At 35.6% G+C, this 20871-nt stretch overlaps 1 protein-coding gene across 1 annotated transcript; it reads left to right on the top strand.

Moving 5' to 3' along the window:
* The first annotated feature begins 10458 nt into the window (after window positions 1-10458).
* LOC125193751 (putative disease resistance protein At1g50180) lies at window positions 10459-19924 on the top strand. Its single transcript, XM_089057172.1, has 4 exons — window positions 10459-11803; window positions 17689-19458; window positions 19542-19578; window positions 19656-19924. Exons 1-2 carry the CDS (start codon window positions 10753-10755, stop codon window positions 19446-19448), a joined length of 2811 nt encoding a protein of 936 aa, XP_088913298.1. The 5' UTR covers window positions 10459-10752; the 3' UTR covers window positions 19449-19458; window positions 19542-19578; window positions 19656-19924.
* The last annotated feature ends 947 nt before the right edge of the window (window positions 19925-20871 follow it).

Genomic DNA, 20871 nt, shown 5'->3' with positions numbered 1-20871 from the left:
TACCGTGACACGAAATCGCCATATCTCACCGGCGGCTTGTGTTGTCGCCGAGGTCGGTCATTGATCGCTTGAGCTTTGGGAGGCCTCGGCTCTTCCTCTTCCGTCGCGAAAACTGGTGCGTTTTCCTCCAGTTCCGACTCCTCGCTCTCCTTCTCTCGTTCCTCCTCATTCTCTTGTATCTCTCTGCACATTGTCGAGGTCAGCTCCGTATCACCTATATTTTGTCCCTCTCAAATATCTCACTCTATGTGTGTGCTTGTCTGGACAGACATTTAAACACCCAAATACTTTTTTGAAGTAACCAATTATTCACTCAAAACAATCTCCTTTTCCTTTTCCTTTTCCTTTTCCTTCTCCTTCTCCTTCTCCTTCTCCTTTTCCTTTTCCTTTCCTTTTCCCTTTTGCTTTTCCAATACTACATATAAGGCCAACTACAAAATTGGGCCACGGTTGAGTTCGTGCATTGATCAGTGTGCATTGTGGGTTACGTTCCACAATAGAATCTCCGTTTTCTTTTCTTTTTTTAATCTCTATGTCTTTGTCTTTTGCTTTTCTCTTGGCAATGTGAGAAGCATATAATTTTTTTGGATTCAATACTGATAATCATCTGTGGTGCATGTGTAGTAGAAACTCCCCCTGTCTAAGTTGCCACAAGCATCGCACTGGAAGGAACACCTTGTCGTCCAACAACTTCAATTCATGGTCACATAGTATGTGTTCATAAATTTCACATGGTGTTCCATCAGTCATTATCCATTATCTTTTGATTTTCTTTCCTCTGTTCCAATGCTCCCTTCATGTGGCATAAGTGTTTTGGTTGTTATCCGTCAAACAAATAACAATTTCACTATGTTTGCTCATATAAAGTGTATATCCACCTTAATGTGCGTGATTCGATTATGTTGAATTGGATACACTTATTTCAGTATTATTATCCCAAAATTTAGCCTTTCCATTTACTTTCAAAGACTATTACGACTCGCTTATAGTGGAACCGAGGAAGTACTTATTTTGTGATTAGTTATTATCAAATATAAAATCAAATCAAATCAATTCCTAATAATCATGAAAATAAGACTAAATAATACTCCCTCCGTCCCCAATTAATTGTCACTTTTTAACATTTGGGTCCGTCCCTCAATAATTGTGACACTTCATTTTTACCATAAATGGTAAGTAGGTCTCACATTCCACAGACTCACTTCACTCACATTTTATTATAAAACCAATATAAAAAAGTGGATCACACATTCCATTAACTTTTTCAACCAACTTTTTTTATATTTCTTAAAACTCGTGTCTGGTCAAAGAGTGACAATTAATCGGGACGGAGGGAGTAGTAATATGTTGGAAACTCAAATTCTTGCTGAGTGGGTTTGTGTTGCCTGCATTGCTGCAATGTTCTTTTTTTGTTCACATGATATGAATGGGTTTGTGTTGCCTGCAACTAGACAATATTGCATCAGTAAACTCTTTCAAGAGGAGATATTTTGATATACGAGGACTTGTGGTGCCGTCTCAATCCCCTTAAATCAAGCTTGCATGATCAAATATATATGACATGTCTCCATCTCATGCAACTGAATCCTCATGGCTAGTTGATAGAGTCACATTCGATTTTAATGACTTTGGTTTAGTTTATAACTTGCTTCATGGGTTCTCGTTTGTATTGCTACTTGTGATCTTTAGATATTAGTTTGAGGATTTTGTATAGTCTACTATATGGGTGTGATACGATCCCATATCTTAGAAATCTCAATAATTTAGTTATCTTTAATTTCACCATATCTTTTATTTCTATATCTTTGTTTCTTATCAATAAGTTAGGTATTTTATTTTCCTTCTCTATTTAATTGTCATCAAATTCATTCAATTAATCAATGAAAATATTATCTACCCAACATATTGTTGAATTCTCTACAAACTCTAGTTATCGCGTTGCTCGACGGGAAGAACCTGCGCACAACTCGAAGCTACGTCTTCCGCCGACCCTGTGCTAGGGCGCCGGGCCGTTTAGATCGCCGAGCAACAGCCGCCGATCGTCGTTAAGGGAAAAGGCCCTTACCAACGGGTGCTTTCATCGTGATCTCACCCTCCCACCATCTCGAACCGAAGCTACACCGCTGCCCGACGGAAAACATTCCACGCACAACGACTGCTTGGGTTGTCGAGTCCCGCCTATCCGCCGAGCTCTAGACGCCGGACAACTCTACTTCTGCAACCCCAACGGGAAGGATTCCCGCGCGCCGCGTCGAAGTCAGACCACCATCATGTCGTACGACTACGTCAACTAACGCCGTCGTCAATACGGCCTCCCTCAGCCTGCGCAGCCGTTTTGTCCTTACCAGTCGGTCCAACCACAGCGTTCAACCAGCTGGGAACCTCCGAACAGCCGCAATCCACAGGGTTTTCCACCCTATGATCAGCCGCCACGCAGTTACAGCGCAATACATAACCATCGCACACCGACAAGTCACCGGTGAGCACCGCCTCACCACATGGGATCGGTCCAAAACAGCCGCCCCACCTATTGGGATCCTCCCGGAATTCGACCATTGCCTAGTTTCCAACCCTACGACCCACCACCATCGTGGCAGCCCTCTTGTTGGGAACCACCGCCTCGCCGTGCATCGCGGGGATGTTCGGATTATGATCAACCCGTACAATGCATTGATCGCTGCCGTCCACCACCGTATATTGACCCGTATATGGACCCAGATTCAGACCTGCAGCCGCGAGAATCCTATGCACGATATCGTTCGTGGCATCCTCAATATCACCCTCATTTAGCCACCAAAGTGGAGGACCCGATTAACGCAAAATTAGACCTCTTATTGGAAGCATTTGACAGGATGGAAACTTGGGTCGGTGCCACAAATCGTCGGTTTAGCAAATTCCGATCGTCGCCGCAGCCCGAGCCCGATCCTGATCAACCAAATGTTTCTACGCCGCTCCGAAAGAGGACATATACTCCATCGAGAAATAATGAGGCTTCTTTTGGGCCTTTCGGTTTAGTCCCCAACGAGTCAGCGGATCCACCACGACACCGCACCAAATCCGATCAACCCCAGCGTGCCAGCCTTCGTGTGGGGAACCACCTCTAATGGCAACCCTTGCTGTATACCAGATCCACCAACCCTACCAGCCGTCGCCACCATTGCCGCGCTCAGATCGCCAGCCGCAGCAGCCGAGTCCAGCACCGCCCTTGGAGCTGCTGCCCTACTCCGCTCCATGACCTTCCCCGCCCTTGCACCCGCTGTCCGTGACAGTTCCATTGTTGGCCTCTAATGGTCATTCACAAGTTGTCCCGAGTTCAAGGAAGAAGGAGTGGCAAAAAAATCTTCACAATGCTGATGAATATGATTTGTTAAAAGTTGTGCCTTGCCTTCTTGATGTTGGGGTGGAAGAGGGCATTGTTGAAGACAAATTGAAAGAGAATGGAATAGAATCGAAAGGTTTAGTTGGGAGTAAAGATGATGAAGATAGTGATATATTTAGGATGATCAAAATGATCACGGTGCGCGCATTCGATCCTGGTATATGTGTCAGTTTCAGCAATCAAAAGGGTGAATTTCTTACTATGCAAATGGCAAAACCGAATCCACGTGATAGCAAGAAGGAGCTGCCACATGAAGAAGTAATCAAGTGCTTGTTTTCCACCAGGACCTTTCGCATTGAGCTACACATGCCTGCAAACCATGTTGTCTTCAATACTACTCTGAAATTTAACAGGGATTTGAATGTCACTGATATTACAAGCATGAATCCTCGATTACCATCGCTCGACGCCGGTGCAAGGTTGATCCCTCCGCGAAATAACAAGCCGTGTTTGATCATTCAGGGGCGTGTGGCAGAGCTTTCCATTTTAGCGTTGAATTTGGACAACCACATCAGTCTGTCTTTGTTGATTTTTTATGGAGGTGATGGAGGTAGACGCTCAGCTGTTCGGTGTGTGTTTGATCCAGGAGAAGACGCCTCACCAAAGATTTTGCTTTCAACTCTCGTCGTTGCTTCGTGTTTTCCACCTTGAGGACAAGGTGGATTTCAACCGTGGGGGAGTTATACGATCTCATACCTTAGGAAATCTCAATTATTTAGTTATCTTTTATTTCACCATATTTTTTCTATATCTTTGTTTCTTATTTAATAAGTTAGGTATTTTATTTTCCTTAGTCTATAAATAGGGCAATTGTCATCAAATTCATTCAATCAATAAATGAAAATATTATCTTCCCAACATATTGTTGAATTCTCTACAAACTCTAGTTATCGCGTTGCCCGATGGGAAGAACCCGCGCACAACTCGAAGCTACGTCTTCCGCCGACCCTGTGCTAGGGTGCCGGGCCGTTTAGATCGCCGAGGCCCTTAACAGGATGTGAGGCTTAGACTTGCTATGTGATGCAAGATTCATATAATATAACAGCCTGAAATTTCTTGTGATAAATATACAGCCATTTGATTCTAATTGTAGACATATTTTCCAACTCTAGAAGAAAGAAAAGAAAAGTTGTTGGCGAGTATTGAAATAAAAAAACAAAATGGAAAAGAACATGTGTCTAATAGTTGACAAAGTAAGCAAGCCACTAATGACCTGTTAACAAAATACTCCCTCTGTCCCATTAGAAATGAAACGTTTTTCTTTTTGATCTGTCCCATTAAAAATGAAACGTTTCTAAAAATAGAAACAATACTGTAACAGCCCGCCCTCCCTAGGGTACAATAAATGCGGCGACTGCTACCAAACGGACTCGAAGAAATGAACGAAAGCTAGGGTTTCAATTAAAGAGTGTTGACCAAAAGATTTGAAAGAACGATCAGAGTATTTAAAACAACAACTTCACCTAGAAACTTGAATAAGAAAAAGGGAGATATAATAAATGACGTTCAAGAATCTCAAGAGTATGACATAGTTTTCAAGATAAAAACCACAAGATAGGCTAAGGCCTCTAATCCGAAAGGAGAATGCAAAATATTCAAAATAACCATAAGTGTAACATCCCGGATTTTAGAACCCTAATTTTTTGAGCCCTAGAGTTTATTGTTGATGACGTGGCATCGAGAATGCATTTATTTCATGTGATACTATGGCCGAGTTGAGTTAGGGTTTGCGTTGAAAGTTTGAAAAGTCAAACTTATTGACTTTACGATGTGGAATGTGATTTATTTATTTGTGTGATTTATGTGGTAAATTAATTGTTTATGGGTGAGTGAGAATATTAGAGAAAATTTCCATAAATACTTGTCACCCTAATTCTTGTGATTTTCGAACCCTAGACCCTTTTGAAGAGAATTTCTATTTTTCCGGAATTTATTTAATCCTTGGGATATTTATCCAAATTAATTCCAAGAGCCAATTATTTCCTTGTTTAGAGATGTAAAAATCGAGCCCCCTTGTTTTTCTAGTGATTTTCGAAAATCACTTAATTATGGGAAGGAAAGAATTATTTTATTTTAGTTAATCCCTTGTTTGATTCCTTCCATACCTAGAATTTAATTATTCTACCAAATCTTTCCATACTTCAAGAGATCTTGCCTTACTTTATTTTAGTTAATATTCAAGAAATCCATGCCTTATTTAAAAGGCTAGAAATCGCCCCTTACCTTGCTTCATGGAGGATTTTCCTTATTTTATTTTTGCTCCATGATATTTTATTCTACTTGGAAAATATACCAAAAACAAAACCATGGCTAATCCCCTAGCCATATTTTTGAAAATTTGAGAATATTACCATACTCTATTTTTGTTAATTCTTCTTCCCTACTCCAAAATATTATTTTATTCTATTTATTTATAAGGCAAAAGATATTACCAAATATTCTATTCTTATTACCTAAAGATCTCATTGGACTCTATAATAAGAACCAAAACCCCCAACCCTAGCCCCCATATTTTCGAAAACTTCACCCCCATACACTCTCTCAATTTTCTTCCACTTTACTCCATAAATCCTTCATCTTTTGAGAAGAAATCGAAGTTTAATCTGAGGATATTGAAGAACCAAGTCTCTACTTTGTTTCTACCGATTGATTTTCTCTAAAAAGGTATTTTTGCTTAAGAGTTATGTTGTTCTTCTTCTACCCCTTCTTTTCTTTTTCTTCCAACCGATTTAATCGGTGTTCTTGAACCTTCATGCATATTAATTGAGTGAAAAGGGGTAAGAAGGGATATGGGAACATGTGTGTGTGTGTGTGTGTGCCGAGAGTGTGTGCCGTGTGTGTGCCGTGTGTGTGTTATGCGTGTGAGTGTGTGTTGTGTAGTGTTTGCTTGATGGCTAAATACTTTTGTATGACATATGATGATAGATCTAGGGTTGAGATGCTAAGAAATATACGTATGCTAAGCGTGACTTGAAATTAGTAATTTATGATGAGTGTGACTTGAAATTTATAAGTTATGAAGATTAAGGTGAATCGATGGGAAAGAGGGAAGTAACGAGACATGCATAAGTTAAGAGTTATAATTGAACCTAATTTGTGAATATGTGCCTATGTGAATTTAAAGGTGAAACCTCGGTTGCGAAGCCAGATAACGAAAAAAGCGAAACTACTTGAAACTTAAGCAGTCGAGGTGGGCTTTACTCTAAAAAACTCTCTTTTATTTTGTCAAAGATAATTATCGGAGCTATAAGGGTGGTTTAACTGTTATGCCATGCCTATGTTTGTTTTATTGTGAGATTGTGTGTCTGATGCCTAGTTTGTGAGTTCGCTCCATTGGGCTATAGGGCTATGGATATGATATACGAATTCGGGTCTGAGTATGGGCTGCAAACCCTACCAGGCTGTGTACACGAGGGGATCGGGAGCCGTCCTAGCTAGTCGGCCGGTCTCGTGGGCGAAAAGCGTGGCCACGCTTTCGTCGCACCATGGAAAGATTGTGATATGTGATTGTGGAATTTGATGAGAAAATGCGGAGTTATTTTGACTGGGCAGTCTATGGAAAATATTTTGTGATACTCGTGATATTTCTCTTAACTGCTTAAAACTCGAGTTCACTTGGTAAGGGTGGCATAACTTTTGAATAAAATGTTTTGGCAACGAGCTCACTAAGTATTTCAAAATACTCAGCCCTGCATGTGTTTTTCCTATGTGCAGGTTGAATGATGACGAGCGGTGGCGGGTGTTGAGCAGCTAAATTAATTAATGGATATGTTGAACTCTAGGTGTAGTTGTGTCTCCATACATAGCTATGCTTTTTCTCTTGGTCGTTTTCCGCTAGGTTCTAATACTCTGATATTGATTTGGTTGATTGGCACTCTTCTTCGTTTTTGAGGCCTTATACTTTTCTCGTGACGTTATCTTGAAACCTATGTCATTCTCTTAAGTTTTGATCGTCATTTATAAAACTCCCTTTTGTTTACCTATTTAAGTTCTAGGTTAAGTTAGTGCATTAAATACTCTGATATTTCCTTCGTTTCCTTTGGTCGGTACTCTTTAAATGAAACCCTAGTCTGTGTTTACTTCTTTGGAGTCGGTTTCGGGTAGCAGCAGCCGCATTTATTCTACCCTAGGAGGGCGGGCTGTTACAATAAGTGTATCAAAACTAGCGGAAAACGACCAAGAGAAAAAGAGCAGCTATGTATGAAGACACAACTACACTTGGAGTTCAAATTATCCATCTTAATTAGTTAACAAGCTAAACACCCGCCACCGCTCGTCATCGTTCAACCTGCACATAAGGAAAACACATGCAGGGCTGAGTATTTTGAAATACTCAGTGAACTCGTTGCCAAAACGTTTTATAAGTTATGCCACCCTTACCAAGTGAACTCGAGTTTTAAGCAGTTATAAGAGAATATCACGAGTATCACAAAATATATTTTTCATTAGACTGGCCAGTCAAAATAACTCCCCATTTTCTCATAAATTTCCACAATCACAATCTCAATCTTTCCATGGTGCGACGAAAGCGTGGCCACGCTTTTCGCCCACGAGACCGGCCGACTAGCAAGGACGGCTCCCAATCCCCTCGTGTACACAGCCTGGTAGGGTTTGCGGCCCATACTCAGACCCGAATTCGTATAATCATATCCATAGCCCTATAGCCCAATGGAGCGAACTCACAAACTAGGCATCGGACACACAATATCACAATAAAACAAACATAGGCAGGGCATAACAGTTAAACCACCCTTATAACACCAATATTTTTGACAAAATAAAAGAGAGTTTTAAGAGTAAAGCCCACCTCGACTGCTTAGATTTCAAGTAGTTTCGCTTTTCCGTTATCCGGCTTCGTAACCAAAGTTTCACCTTTTAGATCACATAGGCACATATCACAAATTAGGTTCAACACTACTCTTACTCATGTATGTCTCAAAACGTTTTCCTTTTCCCATTGATTTATCTTATCATTACTAATCAATCAAAATCATGTTTATCACACAAGTTCCATTTGCATCTCAAATCTTGATCTAACATCAACATATGTCACACAAGAATATTTAGCCATCAAACACACACTACACAACAGACACACACACACGACACGCACACACACACACGCCACACACGCACGTATCATATTCCTATATCCCTTTTGTCCTACTTTCACTCAACCAAGATGCATGAGGGTTCAAGAAGACCGATTAATCGTTTAGAAAGAAGAGGAGTCGAAGAAGATGAATATAAAATACCTTATGAGAAAAACGATCGGTGGGAATTAAGTATTAGACTTGGTTCTTCAAGATTCTTGAATCAAACTTCAAATTCTTCTCAAAGGCTGAAAGATTATTGAAGAAAAGTAGAAGAAAATTGAGAGAGTGTGGAGGAGAGGGAGGGGGCGTGTACTTAGGGTGGGGGGCGAAAATTTGATGGCTTGGTTTAGGAGTTCCTCTTATTTATAGAGCTCAAAAAGATCTTTAGAATATATGGTAAGATTTTATTCTCCACAATTAAATAATCAATATTATGGAGTAGGGAAGAAGAAATACCAAAAATAAGCTCTAGGGTTCCAAGGCATGTAGGTTTCGAAAATTAGGCTTTTTAATTAGCCAAGATTTTGTTTTGGTATATTTCACGGAGTAGAATAAAATATCACGGAGCAAAATAAAAATAAGAATTCTCCCAATTAGGGATTGAAAAATGCGTCCCCTATGCCTTTTTAAATAAGGCATGGATTTTCAATATTAACTAAAATAAGATAAGGCAAGATCTCTTGAGGTATGAAAAGATTTAGTAGAATATTTAAATTCTATGTATGGAAGGAAATCAAATAAGGGATTAACTAAAATAAAATAATTCTTCCCTTCCCACAATAGGTGATTTTCGAAAATCACTAAGGCACAAGGGGGCTCGATTTTTCCTCTTTAAAAATAAGGAAATAATTGGGTCTTGGATTTAATTTGGATAAATATCCCAAGAATTAAATTAAATATGAAAAAATGGAATTCCCTCTCCAAGGGGTCTAGGGTTCGAAAATTTCAACAATTAGGTGGCTAGTATTTATGGAAATTTTCTCTAATATTCTCACTCACCCTTAACCAATAATTCACTTCATAAATTAATAAATCACATGCCACATCACAAAAATCAATAAGTTGGACTTTTCAACTTTCAACGCAAACCCTAGACTCGACTCGGCCATAGCATCTCATGCAATAAATGCGTTCATAAATATTTCACGTTTCCACGTAATCAAAATAAATTCTAAGGCTCTAAAATTAGGGTTCTAAATTCCGAGATGTTACAAATACTCTCTCTACTTTTTCTTCTCTCTTACTTTACTCTCTCTTTATTAACTCACAAAACAACACTATATAAAATTTTGTGCCGAAAAGCAAATGTTGTATATTTAATGGGACGGAGGGAGTAGATAATAAGAAAATGTGTATTAGTTGACAAGTTAAACAAGCCACCAATTACCTGCTAAAAAATGGATAATAAGAAAATATGTACTAGTTGACAAGTTAAGCCAGCCACTAATTACCTATTAACAAATGGATAATAAGAAAATGTGTACTAGTTGACAAGTTAAGCAAGCGACTAATTACCTACTAACAAATGCATAATAAGAAAATGTGTACTAGTTGACAAGTTAAGCAAGCCACTAATTACCTGCTAACAAATGGATAATAGTAAGAAAATGTGTACTATAGTTGACAAGTTAAGCAAGCCACTAATGACCCGCTAACAAATGGATAATAAAAAATGTGTACTAGTAGACAAATTGAGCAAGCCAATAATGACATGCTAATTAATTTTGTATGTTTAATCTGTGGCAGTGGTAGCTGGAAATCATGTCTCTTTCAGTTTCAGTAGTTTCAACTAACCAATATGTCTACTAGTAGACAAATTGAGCAAGCCAATATTGACATGCTAATTAATTTTGTATGTTTAATCTGTGGCAATGGTAGCTGGAAATCATGTCACTTTCAGTTTCAACTAACCATTATGTCTACTAGTAGACAAATTGAGCAAGCCAATAATGACATGCTAATTAATTTTGTATGTTTAATCTGTGGCAATGGTAGCTGGAAATCATGTCACTTTCAGTTTCAGTAGTTTCAACTAACCAATATGTCTACTAGTAGACAAATTGAGCAAGCCAATAATGACATGCTAATTAATTTTGTATGTTTAATCTGTGGCAATGGTAGCTGGAAATCATGTCTCTTTCAGTTTCAGTAGTTTCAACTAACCAATGCAAGCGAGTACTAGTATGTTTAAACAGTCTTCTCTTAACATGCTTCTTTCATTCCTTTTTTCACATCTGAGCACCGTTGACGAAACAATCAAAGCTTGGAATTGTTGCAATGGCAGAAGCAGTGGTGTCAATTGCTCTAGAAACTATCCGTGATTTGCTGTTGGAAGAGGGAAGGTTTTTAGCTGGTGTGGGCAACCAAGTCAAGAAGCTCGAGAGGCAGCTCATAGAGATGAAGTGTTTCCTCGAAGACGCAGATAAAAGACGACATGAAAGCAGTACCATCTCCAATTGGATCTCGGAGATCAAAGATCTCGTCTTCAGATCCGAAGCTGCCATTGAAAGACACGCAGCATATCAGGTTTCTTCAAGGAGAAGAGGCCTCAGACAGTTCGTCCGCAAATATTCCTGCATTTTGGAAGATTGCTACTCACTCCACCAATTAGGCTCCGAGATTTCACAAATTACATCAAATCTCGAGAGGATAAGCAAGGATATGCAAGAAAACGGCATAAAAAGAAGCATAATCATCAATCCAAACGGAGAAGGGGGGAGCTCGGGTGGAAACAACATGTCAAGGAAGACTTTCCCCAATTTGGAGATGGGAGATTGCTTCCTAGGCATGGAGAAAGAGCTAAAGCATCTTGTTGATCACCTAGGGAAAGATACAGAGCGTCGAATTATTTCAGTGTGGGGAATGGGAGGGTCAGGCAAGACCGCAATTGCCAAGAAGCTCTACAACGAGACGACCGACTTTGATCTGTCGGCGTGGGTTTGCATTACTCAGCAATGCGAGAGTCGATCTGTGTGGGAGGATGTTCTGAGGCAGCTTGAAAAGAAGAGGAGTGTTTCAAGTCTGAGCCATGAGCCACAAATAAGGGCGGAGGTTCCAAGTCTGAGCAACTCAGAGTTGATTGAGAGACTGTGTGAGATACAAAAAGAGAAGCGATGTCTCATTGTTTTGGATGATCTTTGGGAGCTTGATCATTGGGATGAGTTGAAGCATCCATTCATTGTCCAAGATTTGCAGAGCAAAATATTGGTGACAACACGAAAACAAAATGTTGCAAAAATTGGATTGGCAGTCGAACATGGGCTCTTAGATATGAATGCTGCTTTGGAACTACTCAAATACAAAGCCTTTCAGCATGGAAACATTCCAGGTCAGTTTTATATTACTCCCTCCGTCTTCTAGAAATAGACACTTTCTAAAGCTAAATTGATCTAGAAGAAGAGAAAAAGAAAAAAAGTATCTAATGTCGACAATGAGCCTCAAATCATTACTATTAGTGTAATGCATGATTAAAAAAAGTTTTTGCAACTAAAAGTGGACTAGTTTTGATGGATAAACCAAAATACCAAAAATGAACTACTCCCTTATCCTATGTTAGTGAGGCATTTTTTTTTTACAGAATTTAAGAAAGTTATATTTAGCGAGTTTAATAAAAATAAAATAAAGCAGCAAAAAAGTAAAAGAGAAAATAGAAAAGAGTAAAGTATTAGAGAGAATATTAAATGTCTTACCAAAAAGGAAAATAACTCAAGTAATAACTTGAGACAATCCAAAATAGGCACGACTCAAGTAATTTAGATTGTCGAGATATTTTTCAGCGGAATGGATCACTTACTACAACTACATTATATAGTGCATTCCTAATACACCAAGGACAAATGTGGATTAGTGGATCTCATATTTTTTAGAGTATGGGTGACCAATCGTGCGTGTTGGGTCGTTAACAACTCAACACGAACACGAACACGACCTGTTAAGAAAACTCCAAACCCAAACCCTACCTGCTACCCTTAGACCCGAGCACGGCACGGACCAAACATGAACCACCTTGGGTCAACCTGATACTATACAACACGACCTGATAACACAGTTAGAATTTGATAACAACTGCTTTTTATTTACAAAAGTTGCAAAATCTTAAATCTGATCATTAAGAGTCTAATTAAAAACATAAAATCTGATTACACAATATGATCTGATGAACAATAACATCAATTGATTCATAACAGCAAAATCCAACGAAATCCAACAAAAAAAGTACTCCCTCCGTCCCAGAGTATTAGACCAACTTTCCTTTTTGGGATGTCCCAACATATTAGACTCATTTCCTTTTTTAGCAAAAAGCATCTATCTTATTTTATTCTCTACCTACTTTTTTCTCTCTTCTCTCCCCTACTTTTTCCCTCTCTCATACTTTACTCTCTCCACTTTAACTATTTAAATATCACCTCCTAAAATCCTGTGCCCAAAAGAAGCGAGTCTAATACTCTGGGACGGAGGGAGTACCATTTTTAGAATACTAAAAAATAATACTACCTCCGTCCACCAAAATTTGTCTCATTTTTTCATTTCCGTCCGTCCCCCAAAATTTGTCCCATTTCACTTTTATCATTTTTGGTAGTGGACCCTATCTTCCACTAACTCATTCCTACTCACATTTTATTATAAAACTAATATATAAAAGTAGGACCCACAATCCACTAACTTTTTCAACTCACTTTCCATTACATTTCTTAAAACCGGTGCCGGGTCAAAGTGGGACAAATTTTGGTGGATGGAGGTAGTAATATTATAATATTATTTCTTAACGGGTAACACGAACACGACATGAAATTTTCGTGTCCTTAATGGGTCGACCCGATAAGGACACGAACCCAATAAACTTTGACCTAAACCCATTAATTTCGTTCGAATTCGTGTCGGAATATTATGTCGTGCCAAAAATTGTCAGCCCTAATTGAGAAAATCCATTTTCAATCCAACCCCTCTCCTCTGACTCCTCTCTAGTATTTCCTCTCTTTATTATTTTTAAGTATTTCCTCTCTTTATTATTTTTAATTTAAATAATTGTGTGAACTCTTCACAAGAAATGTAATTGCATTAGTTAATTTGCATTTCTAAAAAAATTATTACGAAAATGTTTATGATTATTATGTGTCCACTTTATAATATTGTATTAGGAAATAATATATAATGAACTCCCTCCGTCCCATTAAATATGCAATATTTGAAAATTGGCACAGATTTTTATGTAGTGTTGTTTTGTTAGTAAATGAGGAGAGAGTAAAGTAAGAGAGATGAAATAGTAGAAATAGAGATGTTTCCATTTTAGGAAACGTTTCATTTTTAATGGGACAAACTAAAAAGAAAAACGTTTCATTTCTAATGGGACAGAGGGAGTAATAATTGATCTCTTCCGGTTTTCATAGGATCAATGCTTTTTCTCTAACTCTAGTGGGCTTATTATTTGGGTTTTTATTTATTTATTTTTACTACTACTTCTGGGTAGTCTCACTGACCAAGGTTATATCAACTGGGTATTTTCTTTTATTTGTTATATTAAAGTCCAATCATTTATTTCAATAATATAAGACGCAGGAGTACGATTTTACTATAAAAATTCCTGTTTCTATAAATTACAAGTTGAAGTCGTGGTTGTACGTTGTGAGTTTTGGAATATGGTTCCACATGAGAAAATGTTGCTCTTAAAAAATCCTATGTTTCAATAATAAATTGTCTAGTAAGTATATTTACTAATCGCATTTTTGCGCATTTATTTTTGTGAGTTTTGGGATATAACCCCACGCAAGAAAATGTTACTACTCTGTTTCATATTTTTAACGTAAAAAGGTTGAATATTTTAATATTTTTTATAACTCAGCACTAAATTATTTAAATGCCTGATTACATCACTGCTTATATCCGATAGATCCCAAGTCTAATAAATGTAGGAGTACTTAATTATTACTCTCTCCGTCCCATATCGCATGCCCCTTTTTCTTTGAAAATGATATTTTTACATTATTACCCATTTCACTTCTTATTAAACTTTTATTTTGTATATATAAATTCTTGTCTTTATAATCGTTTATATCTTCTAATTAAGGTGAATGAGATTTGCTATCCTTATAATTATGCAATACTCCTAATATTTCTTTAATTAACTAATTAGTTACAATAAATCTCTATTTGACAATTCTATAAGTTGATTGTGATTCACTTAAAATTCGCAAATAATGATAACTTAAAATAAAAAAAAATTCATTTGAAACTAATACCAAAATTAAAAATATACAATACAAAATAATCAAATATTTAATAATAAGTTAAATGAATGTATACCATGCAAAATGAAATGAATTACTCGAAGTATATCTTTCAAAATTACTCGAAGACATACATGTATTTTTTTTGCATAAAAAATAAGTAATTAGTCAAAGATATATCTTTCAAAATTACCCTTATCATATTTAAATTTTATAGTAATAAGTTGCACTATATGTTATTATATTTTACTTGCTAACTAATAAAATAAGTATAAAATTAACTAAAATAAATAAATATTATTTAAATTTTAGATGATAATATAATACTTAAATAATTTTCATAATTATAGTATAATTAGTTGTTTTAATTAATTATAAAAGAAATTATACTATTTGTTTTTTTATCATGTACTAATTACAATACACATTTGATCAATTCTCTCTGCATTGTTTTTTCCCAAACTAAGATTCTCTAACTTACAATACATATCTGATCAATCCCCCAATGTAGTTTCTAAGCAGTTTTTAATGAATACTACTCCCTCCATCCCGCTTAAGATGACACGTTTTCATTTTTAGTTTGTCCCAACTAAGATGACACATTTCCTTTTTTGGAAACTTTCTCACTCCAATTAATACACTCAATTACTTTTTCTCACTCCTATTAAAATATTCATCTTTCTTTATCTCTCTACTTTAATACTTACACCCACATTTTCTCTCTCCAATTAAACACTTTAACAAATAACTCCTAAAATCCTGTGCCGGCTAAGCAATGTGTCATCTTAGTCGGGACGGAGGGAGTATATATTTGCTCAGATAAACATAAGGGTACTCAAACAAACCGATTGATCCCTAAGGCAATGGCTGGTTGCCTGGATTCTGTCTGAGAAACTGATCTGATTCCTTAAATTTTAAATTTTTGTGTTTGTTTTAGTTTTTAATCAAACTGAGAAAGCAATCAAAATCTCAAGAACAAGGAAAGTTAGTACAAGCTTCTAGAATTCAGAATCCTAACTTTTCTTAAGTATTCTTTTTCCCATTTTAAGGATTCTTACTTATTTAATGCAATATATAGAATCCTACCCTTTCTTAGGTATTCTTTTTCCCATTTTAAGGATTCTTACATATTTAATGCAATATATTATTATTATTATTATTATTATTATTATTATTATTATTATTATTATTATTATTATCAATTAAAATATTTTAAAAATAATTTAACATTATAAAATATACTTAATTTCTTTATAATAAATAACTATAATTAAAATTATCGTAGTTATAACTATATTAATTGTTATTATCATAATAAAGATTAATAATTTATTAAATACTTAAATATTAATTGTATAATATAAATTATATAATAAAAAAAATATTACTATTATTTTATAAATTAATAACTAATCAATAAAATCGTAGTAAATTTTAATTATAAAATTTATTTAATTATCTTATCCGTAAATATAATAATAATAATAATAATATTTATTATTATAATCATTCATGATTATAATACTATAATACTCTATATAACTATAAATACAGTTTTATTATTATATAATATTATATATAATTTAAACTATCCATCGTAATAATAAATATAACAATATAATTTGTTTTTAGCCAAAAAGAAAAATGGCTCAAGTAACTTGGAACATCCTAAAAAGGAATGTGACTCAAGTAACTTGGGACGGAAGGAGTATACTTTTAGTTTGTTGTTTAAATCAAAATTTAAAATCTTGATATTTTCCAAACACAAGAAAATAAAGTTATTAAGAATCATATTCCCGGGATTCATTTTCCTTGCCAATTTTACTTTCTCGTCAACCAAACATGCCTAAGGGTAGCAATGAAACTATGGATACATTAAATACTATCTAATTCATTTTTTATAATTTATTCACGACCGAATTAAACAAAGATATTTAGACAAACCGATCAATCCAGTAATAGGCCCCTAATATCATGGAATTTTCAAAAATTTGAGTTTTTCCCACGAATTTTAATTTGGCAAATAATATCACAAACTTTTTCCGAGTTTGTTATTTTCCACTGGTGAAAAAATTCCGGCTATATTAATGGATTGAAGAACAATATTGGAGGGAGTACTTCAAGAAAAAACTATCCTCAAATATTGAAGAACTTGAAGCTCTCGAAGTTTTTCTCGAGCAATTCAGAAAAAAAATCAGTATCATGATAATATTTTCCGTAATTTTTTCGCCTGTGAGAATTAACAAACTCGGGTAAAGTTCTTGATATTATTTACCAAATTAAAAGTTCGTGGAAAAAATCCAAATTTTTGAAAGTTCCATGATATTAGGGGCCAATATACCTAATATCAATAGATTTGAAATTATCAAAAATATCTCAATAATTGAGCTTATAAGCAAGCGAAATAATTAGAGTCATAATAGAGATAAAACTATAAAGAAATGAAATCAGAAGTAAATATTCGAATACACAGCACACTAGAACTATTTTTGTAATTTTACCACTGCTTATAAATTGTTAAAAAATAAATTGAGATGATAAAATTAGTTTTGAAGTGCTCATAAGCTACTGAAGCTTATTTTATTATAGAGTAATAGTTTGATTATAAGCTTATTTTTCCAAGTACTTTGAAAGAATTTTTAAGTTCTAGGAAAAACAATTATAATAACACTTTCTTAGTCAATTGTACTCCCTCCGTCCCCGAATACTTGACACAGTTTGCCATTTCAGTCCGTCCCCGAATACTTGACACAGTTCACTTTTTCCATTTTTGGTAGTGGACCCCATATTCCACTAACTCATTCCTACTCACATTTATAATAAAACTAATACTTTAAAAGTAGGACCTACATCCCACCAACTTTTTCAACACACTTTCTATTAAATTTCTTAAAACCCGTGCCGGGTCAAACCGTGTCAAGTATTCGGGGACGGAGGGAGTACTATTCAATTGATCATCATTTATTTATTATTACATCAATATATGCAGACTTTGCATTGGAAGAAAGATTTGAAAAAATTGGGAAAGAAATGGTAGAAAAATGTGGTTATTTGCCATTGGCAATTTCTTTACTCGGAGGGGTTTTGAGAGAGAAAAATTCAATTGTTGAGTGGGAATTAGTAAAGGAGGATATCAGAGAAGCCATATATGGAGATGAAAAGCAGATCGATGGAGTGCTAAATTTAAGCTATGAAAGTCTACCCTATTATTTGAAGCCTTGCTTTCTCTATATGGGTATATTGTATGAGGATGAAACCATGGATGCTTTTAATCTATATAGCATGTGGATAGCACAAGGCATGATTTCATATGAGAATATTGGAGACAAGGAGGACACTTTAATGGATATCGCTGAGCTGTACTTAAGTGAGTTAGCCTCCAGGTCCATTGTTCAGGTTGAAATTAATCTGGATTATGACGTCGGAAATATTACAAAATATGGTACATGCAAACTTCATGATGTAGTAAGAGAACTATGTTTGAAATTGGGCAAAAGGGAGCATGTTGGTGTGCAGAGTTTGGAGTATAAAGGTGGGAAACTTAGTACCTTACTACGGGAAGCTTCGTCGGATATGAAAATACAACATTTAGCTATCCGTTTCAGAAGTGAAGTCGAGCACGAGCTTATAATCGCTCGTGGAGAAGATACTAGCGAGCATATAAGGTCTGTTCGATTATCCAATATCATGGAATCGAATGTTGTTGAGTTCCCCCCACAAAGTATAGTTGATTTTCAGAAATTCAAATTGCTGAGAGATCTATTTTTGTTTAGATTCAAATTTGCAGGAGGAAAGTTACCGAGAGGAATCACTAAACTTGTTCACCTTAGATGTTTGCGTTTACAAGAATGTGAACTTGATAAGCTACCCTCTTCCATGAAGAATTTGGTATATATGGATACCCTTGATTTGAGGTATTCAAAGAATGTTGAAGTTCCATATGTTTTTAAGGAGATGTTGCGATTAAAACACTTGTTTCTTCCTATGTATACAAATGAAAACATTAGAGATTATCGACTAAGATTGGATGAGGGAGTATATGAGTTGGAAACTCTAGCATTCTTTGATAGTAGATGCCATGACCTTAAATGTATGGACAGAATGAAGAATCTCCGATTTTTTATAGCAACAATATACGATAATGAAAGCTTGTCAGCTATCATGAATGACATTATGAACTTGAACAAGATACAAGATTTTCGAGTAACCATTCAAGAAAGTTGCGACTTAACAAGTGAGCGAATGCTGGAGAAGGCTTTGACATGTCCCAATCTTTATGAATTGATAATTAGGACTAAGTTAGGGAAGGCGCTAACAAAGTGCGGGAATGATTTGTTGAGCTCGAAAATTATGTGTTTGAATCTGGTTGGATCCGAGTTTGAGGATGATCCAATGGGGATACTGGGAAAGCTTCTTTGCTTGATAATATTGCGATTATATAAGGAATCATTTGTTGGGGAGGAGATGAGGTGTCCAGCAAACAGTTTTCCTCGCCTCAAGAAGCTAGTATTAAGAGGTTTACCAAAGTTGAGGGAGTGGAGAGTGGAGTCAGGAGCCATGCCCCTTCTCTCTAAATTAACAATCGCAGATTGTTCTTGTCTGGAGATGGTTCCACAGGGATTGACTGTCCTTTCTACCCTTCAGACTCTCGTAATTAAACGAATACCGAAATTGAGAGAAAGGTTATCGCCAGCAGGACAGGATTTACTGATGGTCCGCCATGTCCCTTCAATTATCATCAAGTTATAGTCTTCACCAGGTATCTCATTTCTCACATTTTTCTTTATTCAATTTTGGCAAAATAAAATCATAAGCTCTAATCATGTCATTGGTGATTTACAGGTGAATAACTACCTTTCTCCAAAGGGTACATTCCTTGGTAAGGTTTTTATGACTCTATAACTCTTTGTAAGATTGTATCTCTTTGTATTTTATTTTATTTTTCTTTTTTTGCAGGTTAAATTTCTTCCCCTTCTTGCTTCAGTTACGTTGTTACGTTGTATTTCTCTGAGTGTTCCTTTTTGTACTCTTTTCTCTGGCCGGGAAATCATTCCTAGTTACTATGTGTTTGTGTATAAGTGTGGGTAATAACATAGTTATATTTGAAATGATGTTGTGTTTGAATTGAAATAGATGGTTTGCAATAACTCAAATGTTGAAAATGAATTATTGTATATTTGTACGTGTTTGCGTTATATTTGGTTTGTATTGAATTGCACGATCAATTATTGTTTAAAGTCGATCCATTATAGTAGCTAGGATCATTGTACAATTATACATGGAAATAATATTTTATACTTTTATAAGATATTTGATTGAATCTCTTTGTATAAGGATAAATTGGATTTTGCAATTGCACTTGAGTGATGAATCGCTTGCTGTTTCATTGTTCTATAAAGTGACTAAATTCCTCAGATAAAGCTGAAATAATTAGTTGTGTTCATTTAGTTGTCAACTAAATTCACAATTTGAGAATACGGTTGTAAATTACTAAATAACAAGTGCTATTCACAATCTGAAATAATAAGATATTTGTCACTAATTTTTTTTTTTATCTTATTACCTTTCTTTACCTAAGTCAAGTGCTATTGGTGTTTCCTTTCGCATGTGTATTATTCTTTGCTTAGTTAAGGACCATTGGATTTAGGACATCAATTTAGTTTTATTAAGTTATTTTTAATATGTCCTATAATCTAACCTGCAGTCAAAGCAAAGCCTAATGCAATACTAAAAGACATGCATGAGTTTTAGATTATAGTTCAACTACCTGACCAATTTATGAAGCTATGCAGGCTCTAGTTACTACATTCTTTCAATATTTTTATTGAATCTAGCGACGACTTAATTTTAAGATATGGAGGGAGTAATACTTGAATAGGAGTAACTTGTATAGGAGTAACTTGTATTTTCCTCTGTTTTGTGTGTATTTCTATAATTTCACTATCAATACTACCATTCTATGTTCTGTAGCTGAGTTATGTGGATGCTTCCGCTAGAAAAAAAATTGTCTCTTTTTAAAGGAAATTTAAAGACTTGGTTGTAGAAGATTTCCAGATTTAATTTTCATTTCCAATTGGAGAATTTCATGTATGGAGTTTCTGACTTTCTTCCATTTGTTTGAAGTATTTTGAGAAGAAATATACAGCCGTTGTGAAAAACATAATTCTCCAAC

Source organism: Salvia hispanica, chromosome 4 (genome assembly GCF_029641045.1).
Source record: "Salvia hispanica isolate PSC_SH4W2 chromosome 4, Shi_PSC_v1, whole genome shotgun sequence".
Taxonomy (NCBI): domain Eukaryota; kingdom Viridiplantae; phylum Streptophyta; class Magnoliopsida; order Lamiales; family Lamiaceae; genus Salvia; species Salvia hispanica.
This window is presented reverse-complemented; position numbering and strand designations above follow the sequence as displayed.